The sequence below is a fragment of the Cydia fagiglandana genome, chromosome 8 (assembly GCF_963556715.1).
Source record: "Cydia fagiglandana chromosome 8, ilCydFagi1.1, whole genome shotgun sequence".
Taxonomy (NCBI): domain Eukaryota; kingdom Metazoa; phylum Arthropoda; class Insecta; order Lepidoptera; family Tortricidae; genus Cydia; species Cydia fagiglandana.
In genome coordinates, this window is record NC_085939.1 from 2,933,239 (window position 1) to 2,951,319 (window position 18,081).

At 40.1% G+C, this 18,081-nt stretch overlaps 2 protein-coding genes across 6 annotated transcripts in view; one reads left to right on the top strand and one right to left on the bottom strand.

Moving 5' to 3' along the window:
* The window catches only part of LOC134666480 (bestrophin-2-like), a 40,153-nt gene extending 35,274 nt beyond the window's left edge, over positions 1-4,879 (top strand). For 4 of the 5 annotated variants that reach the window (XM_063523657.1, XM_063523658.1, XM_063523661.1 and 1 more), the window contains 3 exons: positions 830-997; positions 1,517-1,638; positions 2,808-4,879. In XM_063523657.1, the coding sequence (XP_063379727.1) occupies positions 830-997; positions 1,517-1,638; positions 2,808-2,924 (407 nt within the window). In that variant the 3' untranslated portion in view covers positions 2,925-4,879. The remainder of the gene's footprint in view (positions 1-829; positions 998-1,516; positions 1,639-2,807) is intronic. The other variant, XM_063523660.1, reaches the window with a different exon arrangement.
* Positions 4,880-7,861: 2,982 nt separating this feature from the next.
* Positions 7,862-18,081, bottom strand: part of LOC134666486 (large ribosomal subunit protein eL39) — a 70,737-nt gene continuing 60,517 nt past the window's right edge. The window contains exons 2-4 of the mRNA XM_063523667.1: positions 10,929-10,974; positions 10,730-10,833; positions 7,862-7,958 (exon numbers count right to left, since the gene is read on the bottom strand). Of these exons, the coding sequence (XP_063379737.1) occupies positions 7,910-7,958; positions 10,730-10,833; positions 10,929-10,931 (156 nt within the window). The 5' untranslated portion in view covers positions 10,932-10,974 and the 3' untranslated portion in view covers positions 7,862-7,909. The remainder of the gene's footprint in view (positions 7,959-10,729; positions 10,834-10,928; positions 10,975-18,081) is intronic.

An 18,081-nucleotide genomic window follows, 5' to 3' on the forward strand; every position in this document is an offset into this window, starting at 1 on the left:
GGACACGAAATCAGTATTCTAAAAGTTGAATCACCCAAAGATGTGTCACAATCACAAGGTACATACACCTTAGAAGTTAACGATCCCTTGCCAGTGGAACGAAGTGCTAATTTTAAAGCAACACCCAAGTTTAACATGTTCACTAGCTGTTCACCCGTCATATGCCTAACAAATCAGATTAGATCTAATAGGTAGTCATAGGAAACCTTGAGTACTATACGTACTTTACTATTGTCTTTTGTTATGTGCATGTCATTATCATTACTCGATGTGTCGGAATCGCTTGTTATATTTCAGCTTCCATAGTTTTTATAAATATTATGACAGCGGTAGAGTTGCGGATCCGACTATTGATACTGGTTTTTGAACTTTTTCATGGTCGAAAAATATATTTCTTATCAAAAATTTGGGACGTCGCGCGTTTTTATTACGTGGCTTAAAATAAAGACATCCTGAAAAATAGGGACAAACACCTTATATCGGGTGCACAATAGACATATGGTATATCTACTTTTATTTTTTTATTTTATTTTATTTATATCTACTTTGAACCTAACATAACCCGCCTTAAAGTTTCAAAAACGAAGACTATAATAAGGGCCAGTTGCACCAACCACATTTTAGTTGACCGATCAACGTTTGTCAATCACTTCAGCAATCAACTATGAAATTTCTCGTACGATAAAATTAAGGTAACGCTTTATAACGGTGACGGTTTGGTGCAATGCAACCGACCCTAAATGCGAGTCGAATTCTCGGAAAACGCCACAAGCCTCATTAATCTCATTATGCATTGTATAAAATACTTACTAAGTTGTCAAAATTGCAGACAGCCAGCTGTCGTCGTCGGCGCCGACGCAGTGGGCGGCGCCGGCGCCGGGCAGCCCGGCCGCCACGCTGTCCACGCAGCCCTCCTTCGTGTCCGAGCCCGAGCCGCGCGCGCGCCTCGACAGCGACGTGGGGCCCTCGCTCAGCGCCGCCGGCAGCCAGACCTTGTGTAAGTCACTACACGCTCAGTAGTGCAGCTGCCCGGTTTTTAAAGGGCCATAACGCGTGTGTAGCAGACTAAGCGCCACTTGCACCATATCACTAGCCCGGGGTTAACCGGTTAAACCGTTAACCTAGTGTCAAATTGTACTGGTAATCATGGTAACTCCAGATTTAACCGGTTAACCCTGGGTTCCTGGGATCGTGCAAGTAGTCCTAACAAACATTGTCTTCTCGGAACTATATATTGCCAACAATAGTAGAAGGCGTGGAAGCGGATCGGAAGCGTGGGTACCTAAGTGCGTGCCTTTTCTAGGCTCTCAGAAGTGCAAAATAGATATTAGCGAGTTTGACATTTCCCCAATTTATGTCTCAAATCAACCCTGTCGTTTGTACGTTTTCGCCAATCCGGATAAAATGTCCAAGTCGTCCCGAGGAAAGGAGGGGAGGCGTTTGCCCAGCAGTGGGACACCTAAAGCCGAGTTTAGTGTCCTAATATTAGATTACAATATGTAGGATGTGGTTACAGTGGACGAGACGGACGGCGACGGCGAGGAGGACTCGTTCTCGCGGCTGCGCGCGGCGCGCGAGGCGGCGCGGCGCGACAAGTACCTGCAGAAGCTGCTCGCGCGCTCCGTCAGCGCGCAGCAGGTTGGTGCCTCACGCCTGCATCTTTCATACGACCTTTCTTAAAACATAAGGGCTCAATTAGACGATGCGAAAACTCGCATGCGAGTTTCATTACATTGCGGGTTTTGATCGGTTTGCACGCGAGTTTGCGCGCCGTCTAATCCCGTAAGGCCGCGGCCTGGACGCACGCGACGACCGGCGCGGCGTGGCGTCCATAACCGCGAAAATCGAAGTTCGAAAATTGCGAGCATTTTTCTCTGTCACTCTAACTACGTCTTCATTGGAGTAAAAGAGAAAGATCCCCGCAATTTGCGAATTTCGGTTTTGGCGGTAGCACCTCAGGTTCAATCAAGTCTATAGGTACATGTTGATCGTGCCGCATGAACCACCGCTCGCGCCGACCGATACCGCGTGTGTCGAGTCCGCGGCCTAACAGTTAGGTATTATACAGGGCAAAGTTATTGTTTAACCGCTTGTAAATATTGATTTGATGCCCGAGTGAGCGGAAGATTTCAAAATTGATCCACGATGCGTAGCGAGTGGTTCAAAAAGTGTAATCTTGAGCGTTGCGAGGGTTTCAAGGCAAGAGGTTTAAACAAACTTTGCTCCCGAGTGAAACATACATTTTCACCACACCAGCGCGAGGAAAATACTTCCTTCTTCTTCTTCCTGGCGTTATCCTGTCATTTTGCCACGGCTCATGGGAGCCTGGGATCCGCTTGACAACTAATCCCATGATTTGACGTAGGCACTAGTTTTACGAAAGCGACTGCCATCTGACCTTCCAACCCAGAGGGGAAACTAGGCCTTATTGGGATTAGTCCGGTTTCCTCACGATGTTTTCCTTCACCGAAAAGCGACTGGCAAATATCAAATGAGATTTCGTACATAAGTTCCGAAAAACTCATACTACGAGCGCGAGGAAAATACTAAGTGTAAAAAATAAAACCAAATCAAAAAAACCTCATTAGTTAGACATTTTTCATTCAGTAAGCTGCAGAGATAGAGTCAGACCGTAAAAAGTCTACAGCAATTTTGATAGCCCACGCTGTGCAAGTGTCATTTTAAACGTCAAACTTCTATGAAATTATGACGTATACATAACACATTGCGTGGGCTATCAAATCCGCTGCAGACTTTTATTGGTACGACTATAACAAATAACTAAAATGACTGTTGTTTATTTTCAGCCAGTTGGTAGTATAGAAATCCTAGACAACGAAATTTTACTTGTCGAACTATTGGATGCACAAGCAGCTCTAAACAGCCAGCAAGAAAGCAAAGACTCCAAAGAGGAAACTACTTGACAAAGCAAAAGTTCCATTTTCCAGTGGGATTGATTTTTACCTTCGCACAATTTCAGTATTATTATTGTGATACTTTTAATTACGGAGTATTTGTATTATTTGGAATCATGTCAATCAGATTGATGTAAATATTTATAATAAGAGAAACTTATTTTATGCTTTTAACGTGAATTGAATACGTTTGTTAAGGTGCTTTGCTACCAAACAAAATTTAATAGGCGCACCACACACGAGCTGTATTTCAGTTCAGCATACAAAAAAAAAACGTGCCATAGACAATATCTGAATTTGTTTTGTGACTCGTGACCAGTGATTCCGGTGCGGAATTTGTGAAATTTCAACCCGTGTTTGGTGTACCTAAGGCGAGGATATGTTAGTGACGTTAGTGTCCTGTCAAGTCAAGAGCTACTTTTTATAATACGCCAAAACGATCTATTATAGCCGTAACACACTACCGCACCGCGACCTTGGTGCAGTACGGTAGTGTGTTACGGCTTTTACAAATGAGAAACGAAGGTGGTTACGTCTTGTGATGAGTTTTTGTTGATTTTATAATGTAAGTGTAAGTGCAAAAATATGTTTGCTCATGTTCTGTGTGTTTCCGTAAATTCGATTCCATGATGAATGTAAAACAATTCATTATATATATAGGACACGGACCATCGCATTGATATTTGATACAAGGTAATTATTATTTAAATTTCCTGCTTCAATAACGCCTCGTTAATCTATGTCAATAAATGTGGTATTCCACTTGTCTAAGATCTTTGTCCAATGCGACTCATATTATTTTTGCAAATGCATATTAAATAATGATCTCGGACAAATACCACCCTTAGCCCCCATTCCCACGGGCGCTTTTACAACGCGCGTTTAAAATGCGTCTGAATGACCCAAATGGATACATGTGTATTTATTCACACGACAGCGGTGGCGCTTTTTATCAAGCGTTGTTGGATTTTCGACTTTAAGCCTTGGTCGTTAAATCGAATTTAAGAGTGCGGACAGATTCAAGCGCTTTTTAACGCGCGTTGAAAAAGCTCTCGTGCGAATGGGGGCTAACATAGGTTGGGTGCATCAACTTTTTCTTGTAACTTTTCAAATATACATAAGAGTCGGGCCAACAAAAGTCTGCAGCGGATTTGATAGCCCACGCAGTGTAAGCGTTATTTACACGTCATAATTTCATAGAAGTTTGACGTTTAAAATAAGACGTACACTGTGTGGGCTATCAAATCCGCTGCAGACTTTTCTTGGTCTGACTATATGTCCCGTCAGCAAAAAAATGTACAGTTCCTGCTAATATGGTTAGCAGATGGCCCAGCGTGGAGGTCTTAAAACTACACATTTGTTTAATTTCAAATCATTACAATATAAAGCCCCACATTCACACTCCTACCTTGTAGTCCGCCTCGCAGGACTACGGCGTAGGATATAGCTCACACCATCCTACGCTGTAGGTCGCCTTGCAGGACTACGGAGCAAGAAATAGCTCACACACGGTACTGTTTTGCCGTCCATTCACCAGTACTGCTTCGTATCTCACAAGTGTCGGTCTACTTACCTACTCTTGAAAATGTGACGTGCAATTAAAAAAAAAAAGAAAATAGCTCTTCTGCTATGTATTTTTTGTTATTGGATAAAAATAAAAAAGAGTGGGAAAAGAAACTACGAGCCGTCCTATAAACGGCTAAACGGTAGGACGGCTCGTAGTCCGCAACCCCCATACACAATCCTACCCAACGAGGCGGCCTACACGGTAGGAGTGTGAATGTGGGGCTTAACCAAGGCAACATCCACAGAAAAGTTGATCCACCTGTCAAAGTTTTTAAATTACATTTGTTGCAACTTTATAATATATATTTTACTATTAAGACATAAATCATATTTTGACTAATTGGCCTAATTTTTTTATAAATCAATAAGAATGAAATAAAGAAAATAGCAGGAGTTAATCGACTCATTTCATTTCTGTACAACCTACCTGCTTGGTTAAGGGGCCCACTGAACAGTCCGCCGGACGGTATCGGCCTGTCAGTTGTTCGGAATTGTCAAAATTTTGTTCTAACTGACAGGCCGATACCGTCCGGCGGACTGTTAATCAGTGGGCCCCTTTACACATGTAGCCATAAACTATATTAAATTTATCCTAACCTTTTTGACGCCAACGACGGATACATCCGAACCGCACGTCCAACGCCAAAGACGGATAAGGCTCCGTCACATAGGCGCGTTTGGGGGCGGCGCCGCTTTTTTACATATAAAACGCCTGCCCCCCCGGAAAACACGCCTGTGTGTCGGAACCTTTAATCCGTCACAGACCCATATGCGCGTATATGCATAAAGTTTAAGTAGGTATGTTCGGAAAGATTGGGGCCCATACATTCCACGACCCTTCTCTTTGTCACTATCGACTATCAAATATTTTTAGAAGAAACAAGCACCCACGGGGCTCACGCAGTCGCATTGGGAGGGGAGCGTGCATGCCGCCATTGCGCAGTGGCAGTTTGCATGGCACGTTTAGAGGACTTTGCTAAATGCTAACTCAGTAATATTTCGTAATAGATGCTTTTACTTTATGGCTCCTCTTCACGTTGGGCCAACGAGGGACGCATTTATGCGTTAGAGGGAGCAAGTGATATTGCTATCTCATTCTACGGCATGGCTGCGTCCCTCGTTGGCGTTGGCCCAACGTGGAGCCTTTAAGCACTAGAGCATAAAAAGCAACTTTATTCCGCTTGTGAGCTTCTAAATTATAAACCTAGATTAGAGCACTAGTCCATTGCGTAGGATCGATACGGATGTCAATAGTACATTTCGATGCTAGTGCGGAAGGTATGTCATTACTTCACGAGTACCGAGATATCTCGGACTCGGGACGAGTGAAGAATGACATTTCCGCACGTGTATCGAACGACGTTTTTTAATACAGTTGCGAAAAAATAAGAAAAACATTGTTAATCGTACACTAAACAAAAGTGGTAACAGTGACAGCTCGGTTAGACGTCGTCTTTAAGTATATTACATCTATGGGCGTTTGGCAGCTATTCCGTTCCATTCAGTCAACTTACCCTTTGACCGCCGTTGTCCGGTATAGAAGACAACGATAGAACGATACGCTGGCGCCGTCGTCTTGTATACAAGACACAAATTCAACCACTGAGTTAATGTGAAAATAATAACAATTGCAATTTCATTTACACTCGTGTTCATATTTAAGGTCTTTGTTTTTTCATTTATTTGCTTTTTAAGCCGCTATATAAATCCCTTCTTTTATAATAAGGCATTTAAAAAAATTGCTCCAATTTTCAACATTTTTCATGTTCCTCGTCGCCGTTGTCTTGTATAAAAGACAGCTAGGGATGGGAATGTTAACTCGATATGGTAATTTTTAAAGTAAATATAAAGTCAGAAATATGTTTTTATCTAAGTATTTGAACACTTGTTAATCGCCAATTTTTTTCAACGAATAGTAGGTAACTACTTACTAGAATACGTAGAACGAGAGTCAGATAGGCATAACTATAACTATATTTAAAGTTCAGGTAGCTTCTTTAGCTCTATAAAGTAGAGTCAGACAAGTAAATTTGCCATTGTAGATTGTGGACTATTTAATTGCAGAAGAGATAAATAAAAAAAAAAATTGATGTTATTTTATAGCTTAGTGGGAAGGGATACACCGCAGCGACCGCTTCACACAAGTGTGGTACAGGGACATACCTGTTTATCAGACTTTACTTTTATTGTTATAACATTGAAGTTAATGTGTAATTTTTTTGTAACAAGTCGTTGAACGTTTTTTTGATAAGAGTTTACCTTTAGATTAATGTAAACCAAACTGAAATTATAATGATAGATTCTAATTCCGGAATAATATCTTCACTCATTAAAAATTCAACCCACGTGTAATTTTCACTAAAACAGTTCCGGTATATTGACTTTATCGACACATGATGCGCAGCTTTAACGTTACGCCAATAAAGTTTACGTACCGACAAGCGCTTACGCCGTTGACCTAGAGACTATTATTACTTGATCCGCGCGGAAACAGTCCTTGTCGGTCTGCATTGCGGGCAGTCCATGGGCGCCGTTGTCTTGTATAAAAGACTTCTCGTACAGCCTAGTGCGGCGATATCACGTCTTGAATCGACATTGTTTAGTGGTTGTTTTTTATGTTAAATCCCTATATTTTAAACATTTTCGGGTGTAAAACATATGTTTAATTTTGGCAATTTGGAATGAAATTAAAACAGGATAAGAACAAAGCTAAATTAAAAAGATTTTTACCATAATATTGTAAATATCGATATCACTATTTGCAATCCCTAAACTTTTTATTAGTTGTTTACTTAAAATTTGCTCTGGCGTGTGAGTGAGCGTCTTTGCGGACTAGGTCCGGCGGCCAAAAGGTTAAGAACGGAATTTTCAATATTGAATATTAAAAAATAAACGTGTTATAATGATGAAGAGGTAAGTAATTAAATATGAAATATGTAATATTTTTCGTATTCTTACATTAACGGTAGGTTTTTATGCTGATTACGACGTTTAAAAGAAACTAATATTAACACTCATCAATAAGTAGTCGTGAATTGGAACAAGTATAAATTTAAAAAAATTGGAAAAGTAAAAAGCACTAGTTCGAGATAACCAACTTTCCGCACGCTAAACAGCTACGTAAAGTAGCACTTTTTGAGCAACTGTATTAAAAAAATTATTACGTTATTACAACTACCGAATATTTGCAGAGTACTCGTGGCAACTACCTCTTAACATCCCTAGGGTGCATTCCTGTTTGTCCCTGCCAAGCACAGATGAGAATATGTGCATTCATAAGAATCATTCTCGTCGCACCTCATGTAGATTTAGCATGGCGGTAATCAAGTGGGGCGGAGACAAATGAGAATACACAATTTTTTTGTAAATAAAACAACAAATGGATTTAGAAGAGTTTATTCAGCTTAACAGCTACAGGTGGTACAAGCTTACAGCTTCAGCTTCGTCCTCCTCCAGTGACGCCTCTTAGCGTTGTACCTGTCAAATAAAAAAAGCTTGTTACAAATGTTTCAAATACGAAAGTGACCAGTGGCCTATCCCACAAAACTTACAATTACAATTTTACAAGTGTCAAGTTACAAGTTTGTAATAATACAAATGTGCGTATCACAAAATATACAAGTAACAAATTTGTAGTGGAAAATTCTTACAAATATGTAAATTGTATCACAAGTCTACAATTGATTGTATCACAAAACTTTACATACGCTACATATCTTTTCCGGAAAATGTACAAATTTGTAGCTGACAATTGTTTTGTGCTACATTAAATTGTAGTAATAATTATACATATATGTAGAATTGTACCTACAATTTAACAATTCTCTAAATGTGTGTCGCATCCTCTTGCTACAGTTGCTACTATACGAATACTAGTAATTGCAGTAGTATATTTATCATGTTTAGCGATTCCAACCCTTTGTATACCTACCAAGAAATATTTAGTTCAAGTAGCAGTGAGTGATAGTGATCCTAGGTGTCATGAATGTCATATATACATATATAATCCCAATTTTAATTACCTTTAATTTAATTTACGAAATACTCATACATATATACCTACAGGACAAAAAAATGCATATACTCAAATTGAGCTTACCATCGTACGCCTTTTCCAATTTTGCCACATAGTGTCCCTTAAGTATTTCCAATCTTTCTCCATTATTCCTAAATCATTTAAATTTTGCGCTTTCTCCTTCCATTTGTTTATTTACACAGTGTGCGTCAATTTATCACTAACTGACCTGACACTGACCAAAGTTTTTGTTTTCATTTATGAGGTTTATAATATAATGGTCAGTTTAGCTTGCAAATCCATTGTAATGTCAGTTGGTATGTAAATGCTCGTAGATAGATCAAGATCACTATATAAATATAATTGATGTAATTCTTGCGTATTGCGTATAAAGTGAAACTACCTTCAACATTGAAGAAGCAAAATAAATTGTCACATATTTGTAGTTGTAACATTACAATCTTTCGCTTGTATATTTACAAATCAACAATTCTACAATTATGAAGCTGTCGTGACATACTTTTATTCTTTGTGATACGCTTTAGCAAAAATGACATATTTGTATACTGCAGACTTGTAACGAATACATATTTGTAATTATTGTGGTACATTTTTTTGTTTACAATTCAACAATTTTGTCGAATTGTACACTTGTAAAGTTTTGTGGGATAGGGCACAGAGATCTAAGGTGGAGGTACTAGTGTTCAACATGCTTTGCCCAATAGATGACACCCTGCTGTCACCTCTATTGACAATGACTTAAGCTTCAAGGTGACATGTACTGGGACCTTGTCGAGCACCAGTATACCACCACCCTAGGGGCTGTCCATAAATTACGTCATCGTTTTTTGACGATTTTTGACCCCCCCACTCCTTAAATTATCCAAAAATCATGCTTTGAATTACCCCGTTTCCTCCTACGCCATGCTACCATCGTCCAATGTCCAGACCCCCCCTAATTTAAAATGACGTAATTTATGAATAGTCCCCTATGTGATTGTAGACGAGGTGGAAAATCTAAAAAATAAACAGTTTTGATTTATTTACATTATGAGTGGTGGTAATTGCTGTAACTGTTCCAAATTTTAGATATCTACGTCAACGGGTCTCTGAGAAAAACGCATTTAACTGATTTGCAAGACCGAAGTGATCCCATAAGTGTTCCGTGAAGAAAATTTTGTACGGAACACTAAAAATTGTGCCTTTCGAGTTGACAGTAAGTCATAGTAAACGGTGGTAAGGTCAATAAGATGGCACCATGCTTAGAGAAAGTTCCCAGTACTCTGAATAGTATGAACATTAAGGTTTTAGTTTATTCTCATGTTAATTTTTTTGTAATAAAATGTACTGGCCAGGGTCATCTCAGCAAGGTACTTCCAGGCATGATCCAGGGAGCTCTAGAGCTACTGCATTTGGTCTAAGATGGGTACAAATTTAAGAAAATAATATCTTGTAAAACATGAATTGGGTATACTTAATATGCAATCTCATTTTGTGGTGGGGTAAAAGAAACTGGGCCAAGAAAACCCTTCTAGGGAAAATACACAGAGATACTGCATGAACAATATTCATTAAAAATACTCATGTAGAAGGACTAAGGACTTTCCTCATACAATTTATCTTGCCCCAAGCAAAACAAATGTTCATCTCACCCCACCTGACCTTACGGTTAATATAGTATTTATTTATTTAATCTTTATTGCACAAAAGAAAAATCTTATAGTACAAAACGCGGACTTAATGCCATAAGGCATTCTCTACCGGTCAACCTTAAGGCTAAGCAGAGAGATTGTGAGTATTCCAGAGAATCAAGAATAATTTAATTGAATTTCTATTAAAACATACGTACTAATGTAGGGAACTTTAGGCTATGGTTCAAGAAAGGAAGTAGAGGTCTGAACAATCTAATATCAACTGTTTTTTAAAAAACTTAAAAAAAAACAACTACTCTACAAAACTTAAGCTATTACTACCTATACGAATCTGTAATCAAAAGTAAAAAAAATGCGTAAGGCCTGTTTTAGATTGCAACTCTACTAACCTAAATAGGTACTAGAGCAACTTGAGCAGAGCAGAGTAGTCCCTACGGTGACCCGGCATCGACAATCGATAAAGAAAGAATAAACATTACGGGACGGGAGTTCAATGCAAAAATATGATAAACGAATCGAAAGGACTTCGTAAATGATAATATGTATTACTACAGTATGGTTTAGCAAATAATTCCACTTACCGAATAGTGTTTCCTGTGCGCATTCTCACCCATTGCGGGATAGGCCTGTTTTGTTTAAGCTTTTTGGCAAGCTTGCGCTTGATAATAAATGTCTTGTGAGCCGACTGAAATAACAAATAAATTGCATTGGTAAAAATAATACAACTAAACACTTAGATTATCACAATATTTTAGGATTTATATTCACAAATTTACAAACCATTTTCACGCCGTCAGCTGTCAAAACAAAATGGATGAGTGAACGAACCGATCCGTCGACGTAGTGAATGAACGAAGTGTATGAGTATAAATTTATATACTCTATGGTGACCATAGATGGTATGATCCCATAGACGCCATTATGATCCAAAGGATACTATAGACGTGCTATACGCGTGCCTCCGTGAGGGACAAAACATACGCAAGCGATTGGTTGAATTTTATATTTGTGGCTCACCATAAGCCAAGCGCGCACCACGATTTTTTGTCGCGCGATAATTTAGTCGCAGAAATGTAACGTATGGGTTTATATGGCGGTGCGCGCATATGCGACAAAAAAATCGCAGCGATTTTAAAATTGTGATTTCTTACATTTTTCCGCGACAGCGCGCGACGCGATTGTCGCAGAGTGAATTGCAGCATACGAAGCTGTATGGCCCCGCGCGCACTGCGATAATAAAATCGCAGCCGGGACCTCAGTCGGCATTTCGCTCTCCAAGCGTCAACATATCGGAACCTGCTTCTCCAATGGAGTTACAAGATGAGACGCTAGATGTTGACCGTTTAATTATAGAAATAGAAGGAGATCACCTTTGTGGTATAAATACTCAGTCATACAGCGATTGCATATTGTTTCACGACAAGCGACTGGTACGACATCCATGTCGAGAATGAACAAATCGTCGACTTTTTCATCGCAGTGCGCGCACTCAATTTTCTGCGATAAATTACAGCGCGATTCTAAAATCGTGTCGCAAAAATTAAAATCGTGGTGCGCGCTTGGCGATAATCCATACTAAATTTACGTGATAATGTAAAAAAATATGTGAGACTGTGACAAGGACAAACAATAATAGCTTTGCTACACGTGATCCCGGCTACGGCAAAGAGCATATAATCACTACGTTTTAAGAGTCGGCACTCTCGAACAATCCTCGAACCGAATTATGAACGTACATATCCCAACACACCAAATACAGGCTTAAAGATCTCGCATCCAGGCCATAATTGTAAAAAAAAAAACCACACACAATACTACCAACACAAAAAAAACAACGCTAGGGCTCGACACTTCCAGTACCTACTGTTTATCGATATCGATAAATGTGCGATACGTGCTGCTGTATTTACCTACTGTACTACCTATTAATAAAATAAAAGAACATTATATATATAAACAATTTTATTTTACATGATAAAAATAACATAGTTTATTATTCAAGTAGGCATATTACAATATGCTGAATTCGCGCGCATTCTTTTTTAATCTGGACCCTTTTTATTGAAGGCACTGGATGGAGAATGATTTCCACAAATGAACTTGTTTCCATTCAGCTTTTGAATAGGTAAATAAATACGCCAAATCCTCATTTCCTTTTCCTCAGCTTTGCTCATAATCGACATCTGAAATAAAGAGATTATCGATAAAATTGGTCGTACACTATTCGTGTCATAGGTTACTTAGTTTTTTACTTAAAAATACTTTATTCACAAAATATTTTCGTTTTAATCATGGATTGTACACGACTAAAACTAATTAAATTAGTAACTGTTAACGACTCAAAGTAAAAAATGAAAATATTGCATACAAACATCAGTTTACCGACCTGTTCGGATCAAGTTGGAAATTTGGCCAAAAATGCGTCAGTAGTTAGTCTTCTTACACACCCACTACAAACTTCACATTTCCTTAAAGATTTGGCCCCCATTTAAATAACAGCTAAAGTTATTTTACCAATTACAATAAAAAATAACCACGTATTTCCACGTTCACGACAATTCAAATGACGTTGACGTTTTACTACCAATCATACCAACCTAAAGAAAAGTAAGTATAATACGTCTATGTTAAAAGCAAGTATGGTATGTGCCACCAAAATGCAACAGCAGTCATTTTAATTCGATAAGATTATTTCTATGCCTCAATGTTGGTAACAAGTGCTTTCATAATTTATCAAAGTATGGGGTGTCGATGGGCCTTGATTTACGCATAAAGACCTCTCCACACTCGCGTTCGCGGATTCTCGCTGTGATTCGTGCACGAGTGTGAATTTGGTGTGAATGCTTAAAATGTGGAGGACCGTGACCCCGGCTACTCACGTAAAGCCCCCTCCAGACTATGCGCGTGAATCGCGGGCGAAGCCGCGAACGCGAGTGTGGAGTCTAGTTCGCTGATATGCGAAATCGACTCCAGACTCGCGTTCGCGGCTTCGCGCCGCGATTCGCGCACGAGTGTGGAGCGGGCTTAACGATAAATCGTTGCGATAAAACTGTGCAGTCCGACTGTGCAGATAAATCGAACCGTGTGTATGACAAATCGTTACGATAATTGACATACACACGGTTCGATTTATCTGCACAGTCGGACTGCACAGTTTTATCGCAACGATTTATCGTTACGTGAGTAGCCGGGGTGAGTTATCCGAATATTTTTTTAATGTATAATAAAATCACCTAAACGAATACAAATAATACAATCAAAGCAGATGAATGCCAGGAAAGAGGAAAATACATCTTATTACTGTCAGTGTTACGCTTTCTTTGGCGGGAATTTAAAAAAAAGTAGACGGAAAATTTTCGCTCCAACTTTTAAAAATTGTTATTTATTAGTTTAAAGTAGTGTAAACTGACTTAACTTGTATATATTTAATGTTAAAAGTTGTAAATAATTATAGTTAGTGTTTTAACAATGGGAGATAACGAGGGGGGCGGGGAAAACCCGCCCACCCTCAAGCGCTCCAAAACCGACGGCCAAGGCGGCACGGATGATGGCGGCGGGGGTGAGCAAACTAATAGTGCTTATTTACCGTACTTTAAACCGGACTACAAAAGACTATACCCTGAGAACTCGGGAAAACTAGAGTTTAAAGTTTTTGTAGAGCATGTGGACGCAAAGGACAGATTGGGAAATAAAAGTCCAATATTTCTCAACCACATATTCACAAATGGCATAAAAGGTGTAACAGCTATACAGCGCGTAAACGCTAACAAAATTGCAGTCGTTTTCAAGCAATATAATAATGCAAACAACTTTCTAAGCAACACTGCATTTTTGACCAAAAACAACATGAAGGCGTACATACCGGCGACCCAAATCGAAAAAACTGGGATAATTCGATTCGTGCCAGTCAATATCTCGAACAAGGACTTATACACAAAGTTGAGCTCTATTTATGAGATCATAGCGGTCCGCCGCTTCACGAAAAAAATCGGACAGGATCGTGTTCCCTTACAGACGGTGAGCATTACATTCTTGTCGCATGTACTACCGGACAATGTACAGTACGATTTATTCTCGTACCGAGTATTTGAATATGTGCCTCCACTACTGCAGTGTTTCAAATGCTTTAAATTTAATCATGCAGCTAAAGTATGTAACGGAAAACAGCGTTGCTCCATTTGCTCGGGCGACCACTTTTATAAGGACTGTGACAAACCGAATGACTTATGTTGTGCCAATTGTAGCGGCCCCCACTTGGCAATTTCAAAAGCTTGTCCTGTAAAACTTAAAAAAATAATGGAAAAGAAGACAAACATCACATATGCTTCTAAGGCTGACACGAGAAAAGTCGAGTTTCCGGCGTTACCTGACAAAAGCAAAACTGTAAGACCTGAAAAAACACCAAAAACACAATCGCAAAAACCTGTTCCTTCTACATCAGCAGAAATCCCGAAATTTGACATTAAAAAAGAATTGTTACAGAATACAGATTTAATGAATGCACTGGTTAGCACTCTCATAGAATTAGCCAACAAGACCGATTCCAACCCAATCACTAATAGTTCTATTAAAGATATGCTTATTAAAAACATTAAATAATGGATCCTACACACATTCGTATTGCTCAATTCAATATTCAATCTGTTTCAAATAAAAAACCGTTGCTAATTAATTTTTTAAAACTTAATAATATTGATGTTTGTCTTCTTAATGAAACCTGGTTAAAACCAACTACTGCTTTTAGAATACCTAATTATAATATTTACTGCAAATATAGTAAAAATGGACATGGCGGAGTTGCTATACTTGTTAAAAATATATACAAACATACTTTTATACACAGTGGCGTGCAGTGCATACAAAAAAAGGTAGGCACTAGGGTAGGCAGTCCATACAAAATGACCAAAAAAAAAGTTGCCGATTTTTATAGTTTGCGTTACATTCCTTCAAGAATGACTCTTCTAGAGCCCGATTTAAGTCTTATCTCCACTGCAAGCCACTGTTTATACAGACTAACTTTTATGAAAGTATTCAAAATGTAGCGATCTCAATTGTGACTGACCGAGGGCCTTTATCAGTTTTATGTGTGTACTGTCCTCCAAACCGTCCACACATAAGACTAAATAAACTTAAAAATATAATTGAAAAATTACCAACACCTATAATAATATCAGGAGATTTCAATGCACATCATACAGCGTTTGGTTGCGCTACTAACCAATCCCGAGGTAACACACTGTTCGTTATTATAAGTGACTTAGACTTATGTATCTTAAATGACGGAAACCCAACTACAGTTACTTACCCTAATCGAAATCCTTCAGCGATCGATGTTAGCTTCTGCAGTGCAAGCATAGCACCTCTGTGCGAGTGGCAAGTCCACGACGACCCTATGGGCAGTTATCACTACCCTACTATAGTTAGTATATTGCTCCGGCCACTCCGGACTGCGAGACAATAATTTAAGTATTTTTGCTGAAATTAATAGCTTTGATGTAGATTCAGTCGATGATAGCATAGGGTTCTCCCCAACGGTAGAAACAGTAGATTTAAAAAGTTCTGTGCACATTGAAGGCAGTAGTGATATTAGAGTCACACTGAAAGGATCCAAAAAAATAAAAAAATATTTAAAACTCAGTAGATTCATAAAGAAATCTAAACTTTTGCTAAAACGCCATAATTCAATATTCAAAACGATACAATCCAAATGTAACAGTGTCGCCTTAAGCGATGAACTTCTAAACTGCCAATACCAACTAGACCGGACAGTAGAAGAATTGAATCATCGCTCCGATGAACTAGAAAAATTAGAATTAAAGTTGAAAAACTTAAATAATAGAGACGAACTGTCAAGTAAAGCGTTACAGGAATACATAGCCTTTATGAATAATGTTCTAGTACCGGGGAGCGGCTACACTCTGCGTATGGACTCGCCGCGTCCCCCGTCCCGCCCCGCCACGCCGGACTCGCCCGCGCTGCGCGCCGCCCTGGCCGCGCCGGGCTCGCCCGCGCTGCGCGCCTTGTTCGCGTCGCGCGCCGCCCGCGCGCCCGAGCTGCGCGGCGACTCCGAGCCCGCCCCTCGCGTCGCGGATCCGGCGCCCCCGCCGCCATCGTCACCGCCAAGCCGAGCCGAGCAGATTCCATCGGGGCCGGGCCGAGCCGAGCCGACTCCGTCGCTGCCGTGCCTCGTCGAACCGGCCCCTTCACCGCCGAGCCTTGTCAAGCTGGCTCTGTCGCTGCTGACCTACGTCGAGCCTGCGCCATCCCCGCCGAGCCCTGCCTCGCCAGCTCCATCGCCGCCAGGCCTCCCCTCGCCAGCACCAGCGCCGCCCCGCCTCGGGTCCGGGGCGGCCCCGCCGCCGCCGCCGCGCCGCCCGCGCGCCGCCGGCCGCCGCACGCTGCTGTACTCGGACGAGGTGGGCGCCGGCCTGGGCGTGCTGCTGGCGCAGCGCTTGTCACAGGGCGTCGTCAACCACTGTCACCCGGGCGCCTCTGTCGATCGTTTGATCGAATCTATTTCTGCGGGCGAGTTTGACCGCGACTCGACGCTTGTAGTTTTATTAGGGAATAGTTTAGACTGTACTAAGCGAGATATCTTAAAATTATCCGCTACGCTGTCGGCGATTGACCGGGGAGAGGTTGCTAAAATAATTATCTGTGCGCTCCCTTATAGAATGTCGAGCAAGGTCAATAAGAGGGTATTTCATTACAATTCTTTATTGTATAACCTTTCCTTGTACAGTAGTACGATTTCGTATTTTGATACGAATAAATTTATAGAAGATTTTGTTATGCCCCATAAGAGGACCTACCTACCGAGAAGATGTCTTGTAGAGTGTGCTAACCTGTTAGCATATAATATTGAAGACCCCGTCGTGGCTAGCACGGCGTCTAATAGCCTTAAGTCGCGTAGTATTTTACGCCTTGGTAGCGTAGGGTTTGAGATGGAGCCGCCTGGTGATTTGAATTTAAACTAATCGCTACGACAACGTGTGCACCAGCCGGCTCCGTTCATATTGATCACTGTGATGCTAGTATGTTTGGTAAAACCAATTTTTTGAACTTAGTTCATCAAAATATCCAAGGATTTACCTGTAAGGAACACGAAATTGATTTGTTTATACAGTACTCGAATATTGACATTCTCTGTATAACCGAGCACTGGCTTAAAGGTCATGAATTTATGTTTAATTTCAATAATCATAGTATAGTAAGTTCATTTTTTAGGAGATCTTGCAATCGCGGCGGGTCATTGATAATGGTAAAACATAATTTAAAAAGTAAGGAGCGTAAAGACATTGTTGACATGTCTGTGGAACGCCTTATAGAACTTTCTTGTGTTGAATTGGAACAATTTATAATTATATGCGTGTACAGGCCCCCATCGGCAGACTATAACTTATTCGAATCGGTCATAGATGAAGTACTTAGTAGTGTTTTTGGAAGTTATAAAAATATAATTGTATGTGGTGATTTCAATATTAATTTGCTAGAAAATTCGCCATTATGTGGAAGGTTACTAAATACTTTTAAATCCTTCAATTTAGTCAATTTATTTTGTGAACCCACTCGAGTCACAGCAACCAGTGCTACATGTATAGATAACATCTTTAGTAATAATGACGCGATTAGTAAATCTGTTATTAACAACCTAAGTTCTGACCACTGTGGACTAAAAGCTTCTTTCAGCGGGAAAACTGAAGAAATTCCTCAAGACACTTTGTGCAGGCCGATTTCCGAAAGTCGCCTAGGTTTATTCAATCGTAATATTACTAAACAATTATGTTGTCTTTCATGTACCCAGGAAAACCCTGACTGTTTGAGTTCCGAGTTGTTTAATTGTATTAAAAAGGAATTTGATGCCTGTTTCATTCAGAAAAAGGTGCAAGGCAAGGCTAAGACTAAATTTAGCGACTGGGCTACACCGGATATT